The 17,633-nt window shown below is 35.5% G+C and overlaps 2 protein-coding genes across 2 annotated transcripts; both read left to right on the forward strand.

The window, feature by feature from the left end:
• The first annotated feature begins 539 nt into the window (after nucleotides 1-539).
• LOC131988984 (ubiquitin thioesterase OTUB1-like) lies at nucleotides 540-10,247 on the forward strand. Its single transcript, XM_059354131.1, has 7 exons — nucleotides 540-618; nucleotides 5,013-5,074; nucleotides 5,709-5,807; nucleotides 5,974-6,092; nucleotides 6,700-6,784; nucleotides 7,175-7,369; nucleotides 9,654-10,247. The coding sequence occupies exons 1-7, from the start codon at nucleotides 576-578 to the stop codon at nucleotides 9,849-9,851; spliced, it is 801 nt and encodes a 266-aa protein (XP_059210114.1). The 5' UTR covers nucleotides 540-575; the 3' UTR covers nucleotides 9,852-10,247.
• A 1,186-nt stretch (nucleotides 10,248-11,433) lies between these two features.
• On the forward strand, nucleotides 11,434-15,640 carry cskmt (citrate synthase lysine methyltransferase). Its single transcript, XM_059355027.1, has 2 exons — nucleotides 11,434-11,573; nucleotides 14,903-15,640. The coding sequence occupies exons 1-2, from the start codon at nucleotides 11,495-11,497 to the stop codon at nucleotides 15,577-15,579; spliced, it is 756 nt and encodes a 251-aa protein (XP_059211010.1). The 5' UTR covers nucleotides 11,434-11,494; the 3' UTR covers nucleotides 15,580-15,640.
• Nucleotides 15,641-17,633: the final 1,993 nt, after the last annotated feature.

The raw sequence follows: 17,633 nt of genomic DNA on the forward strand, positions 1-17,633 counted from the left end.
ATTGCTGCCCAGGGTACAGCAAATTGTTAATCTGGCCCTGGGTGTAATGGAATAGAAGAGGGCCTATAAAGTAGCATCAAATGGAAACTGCCCACTCATTTACACATACCTGAAAGTTCTTCTTAGATGGATAGATAGATAGATAGATATACTTTATTTATCCCAAGCTGGGAAATTACAGTGTAGCAGCAGCATTACACACAGAGACAATAACAACACAATTAAGTAAAAAGAACAACCTAGGCATACTTCAAGCAATAAAATATAAAAATACAATAAAAATACAATAAAATATAAAGTGTCTAAAGAAGGAGTGGGATGGAATTCCAGTGCAGAATGATGCATGAATATACAGTATAAAAATGTTGGTGCTAAGTAGTTAGTAGGTAGCAGGTTAGTAGTAGCTTAAGTAGTTAAGTAGGCCCACATTACTTGAGAAATGTGACATAAAAGGTCTACCACTATAAACCAAACAAACAAACAAACAAACAAACAAAATGAACCAATAAGACTCCGCCGGAAGTGTGTAATGAGTGAGGTCATGCAGAAGGAGGAAACAGATCTGGATAGCTAAGATGGCGGAGGAGCAGCAGGAATCATCACAGGGAGAGGTGGAGGGTGAGAGAAACACTTACAACACTAAATATTCAACCAACAGCGCGGTCATTTGTCGCGCTGGTGCAGCCCGCATGTGCACGAGCGTCCGGTGGGTGTTTGAGCCGCTGCCCTCTCCGTGACAGAGGCGGGGAAGGTGCAGCGGTGAGGGGAGACAGACAGACAGAGGCCAGCCTGGTGGCTAACGCTAGCTAGCTAGCTAGCACTGCTACACAAAGAAAAGACGCTTGTTTAGTTACTGACAGGGCAACAGGGAATGACAGTGGCATGGTTTATCACCTAAGGGAATATTGGAATTACGAGCTTAATATTAAAGATAGTACAGTGCTTTTTGGGGAGCCTAAACGACCTTATTCGTCGTGACTGACGTTATAATGTGTTTTGTTTTCGCCAAGTGGAGCTGACTGACGGTGGCTGGTGTTGTGGATTAGGTTGTTTTCATGTTAACTGCTGACTGAGGCTCAATGCGGCTGCGGCTGATTTTGGAGCATGTGATGAAAACAGGAAGATAAAATAAATGTGTCAGTCTTCTTTATTTAATCACATTTTAATACATATCTATCATTTTCATTTTTTTTTTACGTGAGTAACTTATCTCTTAAAATGCTTTGGAGCATGTGATGAAAACAGGAAGATCAAATGTGTATGTCTTGTTTATTTAATCACATTTTAATACATATCTATCATTTTCATTTTTTTAAAGTGGGTGCTGACGCTATGTTGGTTTCACTAACCGGTAACGGTAACCGTTCTAATTATTTCAATGCAAAATAACTATTGATAAAAATAAACATAAACATAAACAAATTGGTATACAGTATTTGTTTGGTTTATTACAGTGTCACTGAAAGCATTAGCCTTTAGCCGCCAGGGAAGCAGTTTCTGTGGGAGCTGCATCATTTCTTTCCTTTTTTTTTTTTTTTTTTTGGAACAAATGAAGGGTATTTATTTTTCTCTAAAAAAATATATCATTTAAATCAAAAAGCAGGAGGCAGTGTAAAAATAATAAATAAATATATGCAGTGTTTCAAGTCTTGTTGGACTACAGGACATTTAACTGGCCTGTCACAATATTTATATAATATTATTTTTAACATTTAATATAATTCTGACCTTTGTAAGCTGTTAGATACGGTGAGCCAGGCCTTCAAAATAAAAGCCCACAATAATATCTGTCCTATTTTTTTTGTGGAAATGTTATTCTCAGGCGGCTTAGGCACTCATTTTTAACGTGAGTAACTTATCTCTTAAAATGCTTTTGAGCATGTGATGAAAACAGGAAGATCAAATGTGTATGTCTTGTTTATTTAATCACATTTTAATACATATCTATCATTTTCATTTTTTTTTTACGTGAGTAACTTATCTCTTAAAATGCTTTTGGAGCATGTGATGAAAACAGGAAGATAAAATAAATGTGTCAGTCTTCTTTATTTAATCACATTTTAATATATCGTTAGCCTCATAGCATAATTGCCTAAGTCATTTTTTGGCCAAATTGTGATATCTGCCTAACTTTACTCTCCTACCACTGCTGCATCTTTCTGCCTTATTGCCTTATATGTTCTCAGCCTATCAGAACATTTGTTAGAGTCCAAAATCACTTTCTTGGTTCATTTTGTTTGTTTGTTTATTTGTTTGTTTGTTTGTTTGTTTGGTTTATAGTGGTAGACCTTTTATGTTAACTTAACTTACGTTAGTTTTGCCTTAGTCATCTCCTTGACTTACATACAAACCAAACTACATTATTTATATGTAAGAGAAAAATTGCCTTAGTCAGGGCATATTCTGCCTTAGTGACTTTTATCTGTTATGAAATCAATGTGTTTAATTTTTTTTTTATGCAAACTTGTTCACACTTCTATTTGAACTTACTGTTACAATATCAATTAAGAATACCAATGTGCTTACTAAAAATTGTGTATTTTCTTGTTTCCCGAAAACGTTCAAATATGACTATGGGGCTAACGATATATCTTTCATTTTCATTTTTTTAACGTGAGTGCTAACGCTATGTTGGTTTCACTAACCGGTAACGGTAACCGTTCTAATTATTTCAATGCAAAATAACTATTGATAAAAATTCAATTCAATTCAATTCAACTTTATTTATAGAGCGCATTTCATGCACAAGGCAGACTCAATGTGCTTCACAATATACATAATTACAGTGAAAAAACAAAACAAAACAAAACAACAGAAAACAAGCAAATACAAACAATTAGAAAAAAATAAAAAAATAAAAATAAGATCAATTACAAATTAATTGACGAGTGCAGGTAGACAAGCTATGCCATATACACCACATACACACTTACTTACTCACACATGTGCACCCACTCCCACAACCACACGTACACAGTTCAAATAAAAATAAACATAAACAAATTGGTATACAGTATTTGTTTGGTTTAGTAAAGTGTCACTGAAAGCATTAACCTTTAGCCGCCAGGGAAGCAGTTTCTGTGGGAGCTGCATCATTTCTTTCCTTTTTTTTTTTTTTTTGGAACAAATGCAAAGTATTTATTTTTCTGTAAAAAAATATATCATTTAAATCAAAAAGCAGGAGGCAGTGTAAAAAATGAAGTAAATGTTCATCAAATAGTTTATTTCACACACTGGTTCGTTTAAATCAAAATCACAAAGAGTTTCAAGTCTTGTTGGACTGCAGGGCATTTTACTGGCCTGTCACAATATTTATATAATATTATTTTTAACATATAATATAATTCTGACCTTTGTAAGCTGTTAGATACGGTGAGCCAGGCCTTCAAAATAAAAGCCCACAATAATATCTGTCCTATTTTTTTTGTGGAAATGTTATTAAAGCAACAAGACAGTGCAATACAAGACAATACACCAACAAAACGCCGTCAGGGGGTTTCAACAATACAAAGGCAAACTTTCATACTAAAACATTGTAAAGTGTACATAAATTCAAAGTTTTTATAGCTTTCATGTTGGTAAATTTCTTAATAGACTTAATATATTGTTTGGTTTCATTTTCAAAGACAAGGAAGAGAGGATTTAGATTAACATAACAACATTTATGGATGTGCCATTTGGCTAACTGTATCATGATTGATGATATAGTATTGTTTTTCTTTTGCAAAAGGAAAGTCAGTGAAACCAAACAGTATATGTTCAAAGCACAGGGACAAATGAGGCTCAATCGAAAAACAAATCAGGTGACAAATATCTTCCCATAATTAAGTTGAGAAAGGGCAACACCAAAATAAAAAATAAAAACATCTTCAGGGTGTCCTTTACAGAAAGAGCAGTTTAAGTCTATGTCTTTCTTAAATCGTTGAAAAAAAAAAACTTTAGATGGGCGCTGCATCATTTCTGTACAGGTTGTTCTGCCACCTGGTTTGTGCAGCGGAAACAATTGAACCAGTTTGATTTGTGTATGCCGTTTGCAACAGCATTTACTGCTTTCATTACCATATAAGTAACCCAGAATAATTTCAGTTAGAAGTGTAATATACATGACCAAATACATTATTTAAAATATCTCATATTGTGTAAAACTGTGGCTTGTTTTGGTGGGAATTGTCAAAACATTTAGCAGGTGCAACGATAGTGTCACAAGATAATCCAGCTGCATTGTTTAGATTGCATTGGTGTACAAAACACCTGCATACACACGCATTACAGTGTGTGTATGTGGGTAGCTTCTGCTACAATTGTTTTGTAGGCAAAGTGGGTTAGTTTTTGTGTACACCAGCATTCCTAACTTTCTTTCCTAATAATATCTTATCTACTTATCCTTATTTAATACTATACTTTTCTGCTGTTTGCTACTACATTTGCTGTATGTTAAATATACAGTACTGACAGTCCAACTCAATTTCTATTGTAAAGCATTGCAAAAATGTGAGATTCTACTAAGGGATGTACATTTTAACTGGGGATTAACAGTGGAAATAATTGATTATTTCCACAATTTTCATGAAATTAAAGATATTGCAATAATTTTGTTCCCCATGTCATTCAGTCCTTTATATAACCTGACTAACTTTCTATCATGATATGCTTCATAAATACTGGCCCTGATCTGATCACTGTCATTATATTTCTGCCATCTAGGTGGCCTATTGAAGTTTCTGTAGATTATTTTTGGAAAACGATACGATTTGTTGATATCACAAAGTCTGCCATTTTAACACAGTCAAAGGCCTATTACTGGGCTCTTTCAGACATTTAAATGAAAAAAGAAATCTATTTAATCAAATAGTTAGAATAAATATTCAGTGGGAATTTAAAAAATAAAGGTGTCTCTTGAAGATGATTTGTACCGACAGTTTTACTTTACCTCGATAATATTGGATAATGGATGATCAATCCAGATTGATATATCTTTACACCACTATTAATCTGCACTCCTTCTCTTACAGGAGTGAACTGCCTCGCATATGACGAGGCCATAATTGCTCAGCAGGACAGAATTCAGCAGGAGGTGAGATATCCCTTTTTGTTGAGGAACAGGATCAAATGGTTACCCTCATTTCTTTTAGAGTTAAACCTCCAGAAAAGTAGACTTTCAACACTTACATTTTTTCATTAAGACCTAAAAATGACCTTTCTATGAAAATGCAAAGTAGAATTTCGAATACAGCCATTTTAAGCTTTCTGTTAATCAGTAGCATTGACCTTGAGTTGCTTACATATTAAATTTATCTGCACAACTGTGACCAACCAATTAACCCACTGAAGCCTAGAAAGCGTTTACGTTGTTTTGTAGTATTTGTATAAGCTCTCAAATACTTTTTGAATTTCATTTCAATCTGCTACAGAGGCTGAAAAATCTATTATTTAGTAGAAGAGTTCACACTTTTTTTCCAAGAATTTCCAGAAAATTAGAGGCTTATTTTAAAATCGCCCAGCGGTTTTTCAGGCCTCAATGGGTTAAATAAGTTATATTATGATACAAATACATCCAAAATTGCAGTGGAAGTTCTGTATAATAAAGCTTATTTTTAGTCTATATTGTAACCTTTGTTCAGCCCACAGCTGGCCAGGTAAGAGTCACCCATGAGTTAAATATTTTACAGTGCATGCACTAATTAATTTTTTTGTGTGTGCACATTCAGATAGCCAACAGTAACCCTTTGGTGTCGGACAGACAGGACCTGGCGGTGCTGCAGAGGGAGTACGCTGAGGATGACACAGTATATCAGCTCAAGATCAAGGTCAGTCCAGCCACACCACTTGGTCTTAGGTTTCTGCACCCACATCAGGTTGCGTTTCCTCCACGGTCCACAGTGTCATTTTATCCACAGCCACAAAACCAAACTGCTTACAAATGCAGTTTTTTTTAGTTTGATTTTGTAGCATTCATTTCTTTTCTTGTTGCAGGACCTACACAAAAAATACTCGTACATTCGAAAGACGCGACCAGATGGGAACTGTTTCTACAGAGCTTTTGGCTTCGCACATCTCGAGTCGCTGCTAGATGACAGCAAAGAGCTTCAGAAGTGAGTGTTCCAGGGGTGATTCACACTTTTGTCATCTAAAGTCTGTTTTGGCAGTTTTGTCTCCTCATGTCAACGATTTAATATACAGTCATGGGAAAAAAATTATTAGACCACCCTTGTTTTCTTCAATTTCTTACTCATTTTAATGCCTGGTACAACTAACGGTACATTTGGTTGGACAAATATAATGATAACAACAAAAATAGCTCAAAAGAGTTTAATTTAAGAACTGATTTCTAGCTATATTCCATGATTTTCTTGATAAAAACCAAAATCATTATCAAGAAAACCATGGAAAATGTCTAGATATCAGCTCTTAAATTAAACTCTTTTGAGCTATTTTTGTTGTTATCATTATATTTGTCCAAACAAATGTACCTTTAGTTGAACCAGGCAATAAAATGAACAACAAATTGAAGAAAACAAGGGTGGTCTAATCATTTTTTTCCATGACTGTATATATTTTACAGTTCTCTAAAAAATCTGTCACATGTAGAAACAGCACCTAGTTATATAGTTACATATAAACTATGTATGTGCAGTCTATGATGGTTGTAATATTTGCAGAGTTTATGGATACATCCTTTTTAATTTTTTGTCTCTTCAGGTTCAAAGCAGTTGCAGGTAAAAGTAAACTGGACTTGGTTAACGAGGGCTTCACTGAGTTTACCATTGAAGACTTTCACAACACTGTGAGTTTCTTATACAACAAAAAAATATTATTTTGACAAACCTAAACGCTGACGTTTTCCTCAAATACTTGAGCAGCAATGGGATAGTTAATTTGTTTATTCAAGTTAACAGTATCTTTCAAAAATTATTGAATTGATGGCTTGTAGTGATTGAAATAGAAGATGTGAACTTTCCAGAGTATCTCAGTACGTACAGTACATCTTGTATCCTGTCCGATTAAGTGTGCGATGCTGTAATTTGCTCGTTGCCCTGCCAACTCTGAATGGTCATCTGCCAAAGTACATGATGTATTTGGTCAGCGGGAGCACTAGATTTGGCCAGCAGGGCAGTAATTTGGCAAGCCGGACACGTACGTATCAATCTAATGTAAATAATGTCTTTCCTCCAAGTTCATGGACTTGATCGAACTGTGTGAGAAACAGCCGAGCCTGCAGGAGCTGCTGAACTCCTTCAACGACCAGAACGTGTCCGACTATGTGGTGGTGTACCTGCGGCTGCTCACCTCGGGCTACCTGCAGCGAGAGTATGGCTTCTTTCAGCACTTCATAGAGGGAGGACGCTCCGTCAAGGAGTTCTGTCAGCAGGTGGGGTTTTTTCATGAACTTAAAATTAACTTTTAGTTGCTGAGACACCAATCTGGGTCTCACAACAAAATTTCCTCTTTCCTCAATTAGTGGGAAAGTGTTTGTTTGGCATTTTTCATGCTTTATTAGATAGTGACAGAAAGAATGTAAGGGGGAGACGGAGTAGAAGACATGCGGCGAAGGGACCCGGGGCTGGAATCTGAACCCGGGTCAGCCGCGGACATCTCCCTGGAGGGTCGGGTTTTAAGGGCATAGATATACATATTGACATTAGGCTGCCCTAATGTCAATATGTACATCTATGCCCTTAAAACCCGTCACACAGTATTTGTTTTTTGTTGCTTAAAGGTGCTGTACCCGTCACTCTAGCCGTGTTTCCATCAACAAATTTCGATGCACATTTTGAAGATTCACATGAGAAAAGCTTGATCGGAAACACCAACATTTTAAAAACACTTTCGAAAAGGCGCATAAAAGTTTTAATGCATGCACAAGGTGGCTTTTGTCTTTTTTGAAAAATAGTTAATGCACAAAACAGGAGATGGAAACATTTAAATAAGTTCTGACATAGCGAATATTTAAATCACATGACTGGTCAGCTGATCTGCTCTGACATGAAAGAACAATTTTAAGTTTCCCAATTGAATCTAATTCTAAGTAAACCTGTTTTTATTATTTTATTTTCTCTCTTGCTCAATCTCTTCTCCTGTTTTCTTTCTCGTATAATCTCTTCTTCTGTTTATCGGCAAAAACTCCCTGGTTCGCTCAACCAGTAACTCAACTTACTGGTTTCTGCAGGAGTTAGGTGAGAATACCTGCAGGGTAAATAAATAAATAAATACCACAATGTCATAGATAAATGTTATGCGAGTGTGCAGTGTTTTGTGTACTTTGGCATGACTTGAATGTTATTCAACAGTGCAGGTACAGATTGATTGGCAGTGTATTGCTTTAAGCTTGACCGTTAAGTGTGCACAAGCTCTGGCACGAAACAGGTAGCTGTCAGGGGGAAAAAAACCAACATTTGTAAGGTTAGCACGTCACCACAGAAAGGACAAGTACTAAAAGGTCCAGCTAGGGATGTGAACAAGTTGGCAGCAGGGTGGCAGAGCTCATTTAGGCTGTTTGCGGTCAATGGTGCTGAGGTTAGCACAACAAGGGGACAAACGAGTACACACAGTAGTCAGCCATCCTTGGGTGAAAAAGAGTGAAAAAACACTAACTGGGGATTTCCAACGGGCGCAGAACGGCTCTGCCGAGGTTTTGCGTTTAGCGTAGCGAGCCAGCCGTATACACACGAGGACAGGAGACCGCGAGATCCCGTGATAAACTGTGTATAAAGTAAACAACAACCTTACCAACAGCTTACTTTGCTTCTCTGATGTGGAAGAACTGTTGATCTGACCATCTATCTTTATGAAAAGAGTGTGTTATGTCATAAATTATTGTATGCTGTTCCACTTCAACAATCAGTCTCTCGTCGTTCGTGTCGCCGATCCTCTGAGACCCTTTGATTGATTTTTTTCATTTTTCATTTATCCTTTATTTATTTCCCGAGGAATCATTGAGGGCAACCCCTCATTTACAATGATGTCGAGAGTACAGAGAAAACATAAAACAGCACAGACAAAAACACATGCAAAAATATTAAAAACAGTTACAGTGAAAGGCAGAGTCTTTTTTTGATCATTTTGTGGTCAATTTGTGTCTTTTATGGTCATTTTGTTTCCTTTTTTTGGTCATTTTGTGTCTTTTTGATCATTTTCTGGTCATTTTGTGTCTTTTTTTTTATCATTTTGTGGTCAATTTGTGTCTTTTTTGGTCATTTTGTTTCCTTTTTTTTTTGTCATTTTGTGTATTTTTTGGTCATTTTATTTCTTTTTGGGGTCATTTTGTGTCTTTTTTTGTCAATTTGTGTCTTTTTTTTGTCGTTTTGTGCCTTTTTTTGGTCATTTTGTGCCTTTTTTTGGCCATTTTGTGTCTTTTTTTGGCCATTTTGTGTCTTTTTTTGGTCATTCTGTTTCCTTTTTTTGGTCATTTTGTTTCTTTTTTGGGTGATCTGAACTGTGCATGTGAGGTTCTGTTCAGTGAGAGGGGGTCGCGGATAACATGGATGTTAAATTGGGGGTCACGACTCAAAAAGGTTGAGAACTACTGGATTAGAGTGGCAGCGATCAGCAACTGCGGCGCAGCCGTTCCTTGGCCGCTACGCGCCCGATGGAAATCTGAAATCTGAAAATAAGCTCACGTTGTATGCATTTGTTTCTTCTTTTTCTTCTTGTAGGAGGTAGAGCCTATGTCTAAAGAAAGTGACCACATTCACATCATCGCCTTAGCCCAGGCCCTGAACGTATCCATCCTTGTGGAGTACATGGACAGAGGAGAGGGAGGAACAGTCAATCACCACGTCTTCCCCGAAGGCGGCGACCCACGCATCTTCCTCCTCTATAGACCTGGCCATTATGACATCTTGTACAAATAACACTCCTGGCCACAGCCCACCTCATTCACCTCCTGCTGTACGCTACAGCAGCGGGTTTAAAAAAAAAAAAAAACAACTTCAGCAGCCACGTTGATGAAGCATACATCTGTGTATGAGATTACACTCATGTATTTGAAAAAATAAAAATCAAGATAAATCACATTACATGCCTCCCTTACCCCCTCTCGCCCCAAATTCCCGAGTTTATCCTCAGTCATCACAAAATGGTTAATTAAAAAAATCTTTGAAAAAATAGAAGTGACTCCAGGCATTTAGAGTTGTACAGGTTTTTTTTTTCTTTTGTGGTTGTAAATGTTATCTACTTGCTTTATGTTGGATTCTTTTCCTTTGTTACACTGCGTTTCATTGAGTTTTATTAAAGGGATTTACATCTTATTTCTTGTGTCATTATTTCAGATTTTTCTAAGGAGTCAGGAGTCATAAATTTAGGGGGCAAGAAATAAATGATTTGGTACATTATAATAATAATAATACATTTTATTTATAGAGCGCTTTTCAGGGTACACAAAGACGCTTTACAGTTAAAACAGTTAAAATGCAGTTAAAGAGAAAACAAACAATTAAAAGTTCACACATTAAAAGCAGTTCTGAAGAGGTGAGTTTTTTGAATGTGGATGAATCTGTCATTGAGATTTGCGATTTAGACAGATAAAACAAGGAAAAGCAGAAAAATCTCACATTTTAGAAGCTGGGACTGGTGATTGGTACGTTTTTCTTGTTAAATTACTTATTAATTAATTATTAATTTATTTTGATGGGTCATGGAATCATTTTCAACACTGACGTGTGACTCTATTGTTTTATCATTATGCATGTTAATCAAATATACAATGTCATTGTTAAGCGCAAGGTCAATCCATAGGCTATAAATGGTCAATCATGTCAGCATGCTGCGCTGTTTACACCTGCAGTTGCACATGCGCAGACGCATCATGGCTGCGAAACCTAATCAAAGATCGTCGTCTAAAACTGCAGGTGCTGGCTCGTTACTGTTTTCATGGACTTCAATAAAGTGTCGCTCTTGGTCAGGGCCGGTTATTCCTACAGGCCACCAAGGCGGCTGCCTAGGGCGCCAAATTGGCAGGGGGCGCCCCTGCCAATATTTATTTTTATTGCATTTGTACATTTTATTTATTTTCAGTCTTTAAAATCAACAGATCTGTGTTTTCTCATTTATTTATTCTTATTTTCAATTCAGTTGTTGTTGGTAAAGTTCCAAAGTTTCTAAAAATTAAAATGTTGAGACCATTATATTGCCTGTATGTAGTTCATGTATGAAATATAAATGTACATTTAAATTTAATTTTTATGTTTATTTTTATTGCATTTGTATGTCTACATTTTATTTATTTTCAGTCTTTGCCATTCTCAACTTGATGAAGATCTGTGTTTTCTTATTTATTTATTCGTATTTTCAATTCAGTTGTTGTTGGTAAAGTTCCAAAGTTTCTAAAAATCTCAATATCGCCTAGGGCAGCCAATGGGCTAGAACCATAGGGCTAGAACCATAGGGCTAGAACCATAGGGCTAGAACCGGCCCTGCTCTTGGTACCATGAAATAAGTACAGAGTGAGAGCTCCTCATAGACAAACAGCGTGAGGACAAGCAAGGTCTCTGAGAAAATGTCTCCGTTTATAAAGTCACTGACATTGTCAGGCAGGAGAATAGTTGCATCTTGTGTACGGCATCACTCTCTTACAGGTGCGTTCAACCAAACATTTATTATGATGATACTGACTGAAGTGTTTCTGTGTCGTTAGCATAGACTGTATGTAAATAGGTCGTTAGCACGCGGCAGTCAACAAGCCAGTTAGCCAACAGTGGGTTAGCTATAATGTAGTGGTTTAGGTACCTGAGCCTCATTTAGGAAGTGCTTATTTTTTACGTGACGTCAGTTGCAGTTGTGTGCAGGTTCGTTTAATGTGTTTTCCGAGCTAAGTGACACCGAGAGCTACAAGCTACAAGTTCATTCAACTGCTTTAATTTAGATATATGCCAAAGTTGTGCACTGAAGTTACACTCAGCTGCCAGTTTGTTAGCTACACTAAACTAAAACTACCACAGTTTAACCCAAATAACTATATTTGGTATATATATACAGTACAGGCCAAAAGTTTCAGTTTTTGTTGAAACTATATTATTATTATTATTATTATCATTATTATTATTATGATTATCACCATGATCAGCGTAGTATTCTGAAGCGTTTAGGGTTTGGGGTTTGGGTTGGGACATTTTTGGACAAACTACACTGTGACCGATTTTATCGCATTTTTTCACCTTACTATTTTATGGCGTTTTGGGTTGTTTATTGTTTTTTTACCTACTATAGTACATCGGTTTTTATATATAGCAGGGTTTTTTTTGCACAAACTACACTATGCCCTTTTTTGACATTCTTTTGCATTATGTGTTGTATTAAAGTGGTGAATCTGGGAGAAAAAAGTTGCTTTTCCCCCCACTTTTTTCTCGTAAATCTGCGACTTTTTTTGCGCACATTTGCCACTTTAACCTAGTAAATTTACAACTTTTTTCTCGAAATATATATATATATATATATATATATATATATATATATATATATATACAGTACAGGCCAAAAGTTTGGACACACCTTCTCATTCAATGCGTTTTTCTTTATTTTCATGACTATTTACATTGTAGATTCTCACTGAAGGCATCAAAACTATGAATGAACACATATGGAATTATGTACTTAACAAAAAAAGTGTGAAATAACTGAAAACATGTCTTTTATTTTAGATTCCTCAAAGTAGCCACCCTTTGTTTACTAGAATATAAGACATGTTTTCAGTGATTTCACACTTTTTTGTTAAGTACATAATTCCACATGTGTTCATTCATAGTTTTGATGAATTTACAATGTCAATAGTCATGAAAATAAAGGAAACGCATTGAATGAGAAGGTGTGTCCAAACTTTTGGCCTGTACTGTATATATATATATATATATATATATATATATATTTCGAGAAAAAATTTGCACATTTACTAGGTTAAAGTGGCAAATCTGTGCAAAAAAAGTCGCAGATTTACGAGAAAAAAGTGGGGGGAAAAGCAACTTTTTTTCTCCCAGATTTACCACTTTAATAAAACACATAATGCAAAAGAATGTCAAAAAATGGCATAGTGTAGTTTGTGCAAAAAAACCAAACTGTTATATATAAAAGCCGATGTACTATAGTAGGTAAAAAAACAAAACAACCCAAAACGCCATAAAATAGTAAGGTGAAAAAATGCGATAAAATAGGTCACAGTGTAGTTTGTCCAGAAATGTCCTAACCTAAACCCCAAACCCTAAACGCTTCAGAATACTACGCTGATCATGGTAATAATAATAATAATAATAATAATAATAATAATAATAATAATAATAATAATATGTATAGGTATATATAGTTTTCAACAAAAACTGAACCGTAAAATCTTCCAAAAAATAAAATTTATTAAAGGACTTTTACAAGACTGCAATTATTGTAGCTCTTTTTATTTTATTTATTTCCATAAGCAATGTGAATCATTTCACAAACATGAAATGACATTTATAGTTATATGGCTTGGTTGATTTTCTTAATGCTGAATTCATTGGTAGCTAGTAGTGCTGAAAATCCTTGAAAACACTTGCAATTTATTTTTTGTTTTCAAGGGCTGAAAAGTTCTTGAACAGGTGACATCATTTTGTTTTTTTCAGCACAATGACATCTAATTTAATGTGCTGAACAAGTGAAATAATCAGTATGCAAACTGTATATACTGTAGGCTATTTAAACATGGAATTTACCACAACTGTAAGGTATTGGAAAAAACTTGAAAATGTTAAGAAAGCTTAACTTTGGAAAATGTAGGAGACTTGCTAAGAATAGGTCCTAAATCATGTGTTACAAAGACATTTTTCTAACAAGCAGGGGGGCGTGAAATTGACAGTGTATGATGGACAGTGGTGGAAGAAGTATTAACGTATTAACGAGTAAAAGTACTCGTTATGCAGAATGAACCCACTCAGATTGTTTTATATGTTCTAAATATATTATAAGATTATTTGTATTGATGCATTTATATAAGTAGCATTTTACTGTTGTCCAGATAGGACTAATGTTAACTACTTAATACACTGTTATGTTTTATAAATGTGTAATCATATTAAATATATGGTATTTTTTCATGTTGAATCTGAAAAGTAACTAAAGCTGTCAGCTAAATGTAGTGGAGTAAAAAGTACAATATTTGCCTCTAAATGTAGTGGAGTAGAAGTACAAAGTTGCATAAAATGGAAATACTCAAGTAAAGTACAAGTACCTCAAAATTGGACTTAAGTACAGTACTTGAGTAAATGTACTTACACTGTAACAGATTGCTGTAAGAAAACAGCCAAATTGTGACAGTAACACACTGTTTTCCATTAAAAAGGTATTAAACTGTAGAAAACAATGCATTCTGGGAAATATATGTAGGTAGCTTGCCGTTTCCCATAAGATATATGCCATATCATCATATATATAATTTAATTTAATGGCTGTTTTTTTGTATTTTTTGTATTTTACTTAACTAACTCATTCAGTATATGGTATATTAAAATTACTGAGTTTACAGTGAACTCAGCGCTTAATTCATAGTAATTGGTTTTCAGACAGTAATATGCTCTATTTACCAAAAATGACATTTGTATCATTGTATACTGCAACAATATTGCAACTAGCTTCAGCACTATACTGTGTTTTAGTCTCCTGTAAAAACCAATGAAATGCAGGATTGTACTGTAATTCAGTGTGTGATTTTATCACATACATAACATACTGTAAAGTAAATTACAGTAGGGGAACTGTAGAATTAACAGTAGAATACTGGCAACCCAGCTGCCAGTATTCTACTGTTAATTTACAAAACAATTGTTTACAGTGTAGTTACTTCCCACCACTGATGATGGAACCATGCAGGCACAGTGTTGTGTGTGTGTGTTTTACTGCCGATGTCCACTGACTAACTCTTGTGGTACTCCGGTTTTCTGCCCAGCTGAACTGATTGAAAACATGGATAAGAAAGCAACCTGGGACCGCTTCTATACGGAGAGCAGCAGCGGGACAACCCCCTTCAAAAACTTTGAGTGGTTCTTCGGCTTTGATGCAGTCAAAGACTTCATTATGCCCCTCTTGCAGAACAAGTCCCAACCACATGGCCTATTCCAAGTCCTGGATATGGGCTGTGGCACGTCTGCTTTAGGACCCTGCATTTACAGACACTCTGCTCTCCCGGTGCAGGTCACTTGTGCTGACATCTCCCCCATAGCTGTGCGGCTAATGCAGCAGCACGTCCAAGCCAAAGCCATTCAACCTCACCATCTTTCTTCTCAGCTTGAGTTTGTAGAGCTGGACTGCACGCAGCTTCACAAGCACTTTGGCGGTAGCAGTTTGGACCTCATAGTTGATAAGGGCACCACAGATGCCTTGTTGAGGTCTAAGGAAGGGAGAGCAAAGGCCAGTGTGGTGCTGAAGCAGTGTCTGAAGGTGTTGCGGAGCTCTGGATCTCTGCTCCAGTTCTCTGACGAGGACCCTGATGCCAGGCTGCTGTGGCTGGAGACTGAGGGACAGGAGCCGGGGCTGATGGCAGCAGATGTTGGGGTGCAGGAGGTTGGGGAGCTAAGGGGAATGACTTACTACTGCTACCAAGTGACTCCTCGCCCTGTCGTATAGCCAATATTCAATCTGGATGGTCGGAATATGAAATCAGTAAATTAACGTTATTCTTTTTCAATCATGCCTCATTTGTCCTCATTTTTCTTTTATCAATATGGTCTAAGACAACATAGGGCTGGGCGTTAAGGACTAAAAGTCATATCCCGATATATTTAGGCTGTATACCGATATACAATATACACTACTGGTCAAAAGTTTTAGAACACACCAACTTTTCCAGAATTGAATTGAAAATTATGCAGTTTAATGTCTCAGTGTACTCTGAAATGAATGCACATTTGCAACATTTAAAATTCTTTATTGAACATGATAGTGTTTTGAAAGTAAAAAAAAGATTCAAAGTCACATTTTATTTTGGACTAAAGGATTAAAAAAAAGACACAAAATGACCAAAAAAAGACACAAAATGACTAAAAAAAGAAACAAAATGACCGAAAAGAATTCAAAAATGGACAAAATAGCCCGACTCCATAGAGTTAATTTGTTAACCCATTTCTTGTTCCCTGAAAAAAGGCCTACTTGTATAATTCTGAAATGTACATTATTTTTCAGTTTTGGTTAAGCTTACCTTTTTTTATTTACCTCTGGCAGTTCACCACTTACCTTTGTACCCTTTCCTGTTTACCTGTTCATTTGACTTGAACTGCTTGAATTTTAATAAAAAACTGGAAAAATTGGGTTGTTCTAAAACTTTTGACCGGTAGTGTATATCACGATATTTTTATCCCAAAGTGAGAGCAAATGTTCAGTCAGTCAAAGCCAAATATGACATGTCACAAGTAGTTTTATTGAAACAGTTTATTTAATTCATTAATACTGCATAACATCAGGAGTACCTTTAAAAAAAGAAAAGAAAATCAAAGCTTCATAAAGTGCAAATTTCAATAAAAAAATCTTAAATAAAAGATTGCAGCTTGCCTGGAGCAAGGATCACAGGGCAAATTTGAACTATATCGATATATTCGATGTGGTCTAATTCCATATCACATTAAAAATATATCTATGCATTACTTGTTGTCCTCTGTCATCTTCTGGTCATAGCAGAAAGATTCAGTATGTTCCTATATATAGTATATCAAATTGGGTTTAGCAAAAATATTGTGTTTTTTTTGCATTTTGCATTTCTTTCTTTGTAAGGGCAGCTAAAGTACATAATGTAAATAAAGAAAAAGGTATTGTATTTGGAATGCAAAATATTTTTTTGTTGAATGGTTTTTCAACAGTTTTTCTCAGTTTTTTTCTGTGTACCTCATATTCTCAGAACTCTACACACATTAACACACTCACCAAAGTGAAAACTGAGCAAATCTCTTGCAAAATGAAAAATGGAAAAACAATGTTCTCTTATCAAAATGGAATTTATTTTTAAGTCACACACACACACACACACATACATATGACTAGACATTTTTTAAGTGACCGTTATTATGCAGGTGAAACACTAGTATGAATTTATTATGAGATGCATGCTTTTTCTATGCTCAGTAGACTTTGAAATAAAATATATAATGTTGTAAGCATAATGCTTTTATACTTACATTTACAACACACAAATACACTGTAATATGTAAGATAAGTATCATCAACCCCCCACATATTATTATACAACAAACATGAAGCTCAATATGTAAAGTGCTTGACATAATCTATCCATTAAAAAAAGGAGGGAAAACAAGAAAAACATTCTGTTCAGAAAAACTGTGCGCAGCAAAGGGCAACACTGCCCTCTTGTGTTTGCATGACTTTAATGCCTCAAACAACTGTCTTTAATTAGTTATATACAGTCTATACTTGGAATTGTGGGACTCAATTCTAAATGAGGAAATCTATAAAGTGGTAAAGAAAAGAATAAAATATATTTACATGTCAAAGACCAGGGCTGCACTTACAGTGTACTTTAATCATGTCTAAGTTACATTTAATGAGAAAAAATAGTGACATTTTCTTTAAAATATACAGGATTTTGACTACAATGTGCTACAATAATAATAAAAAAACCCTCATAAATGACCCAATAGCCCAAACATTACAAGAAATATCTAGAGAATGCC

Source organism: Centropristis striata, chromosome 17 (assembly GCF_030273125.1).
Source record: "Centropristis striata isolate RG_2023a ecotype Rhode Island chromosome 17, C.striata_1.0, whole genome shotgun sequence".
Classification (NCBI taxonomy): Eukaryota; Metazoa; Chordata; class Actinopteri; order Perciformes; family Serranidae; genus Centropristis; species Centropristis striata.

Bases quoted from the DNA above. Each gene is read 5' to 3' on its own strand.
- LOC131988984 (XM_059354131.1), top strand. From the start codon at position 576: ATGGCGGAGGAGCAGCAGGAATCATCACAGGGAGAGGTGGAGG. The intron at 619-5,012 runs GTGAGAGAAACA...CTTCTCTTACAG, and splicing joins ATCACAGGGAGAGGTGGAGG to GAGTGAACTGCCTCGCATAT. The intron at 6,093-6,699 runs GTGAGTGTTCCA...TTGTCTCTTCAG, and splicing joins GACAGCAAAGAGCTTCAGAA to GTTCAAAGCAGTTGCAGGTA.
- cskmt (XM_059355027.1), top strand. From the start codon at position 11,495: ATGTCTCCGTTTATAAAGTCACTGACATTGTCAGGCAGGAGAATAGTT. The intron at 11,574-14,902 runs GTGCGTTCAACC...TTTTCTGCCCAG, and splicing joins ACGGCATCACTCTCTTACAG to CTGAACTGATTGAAAACATG.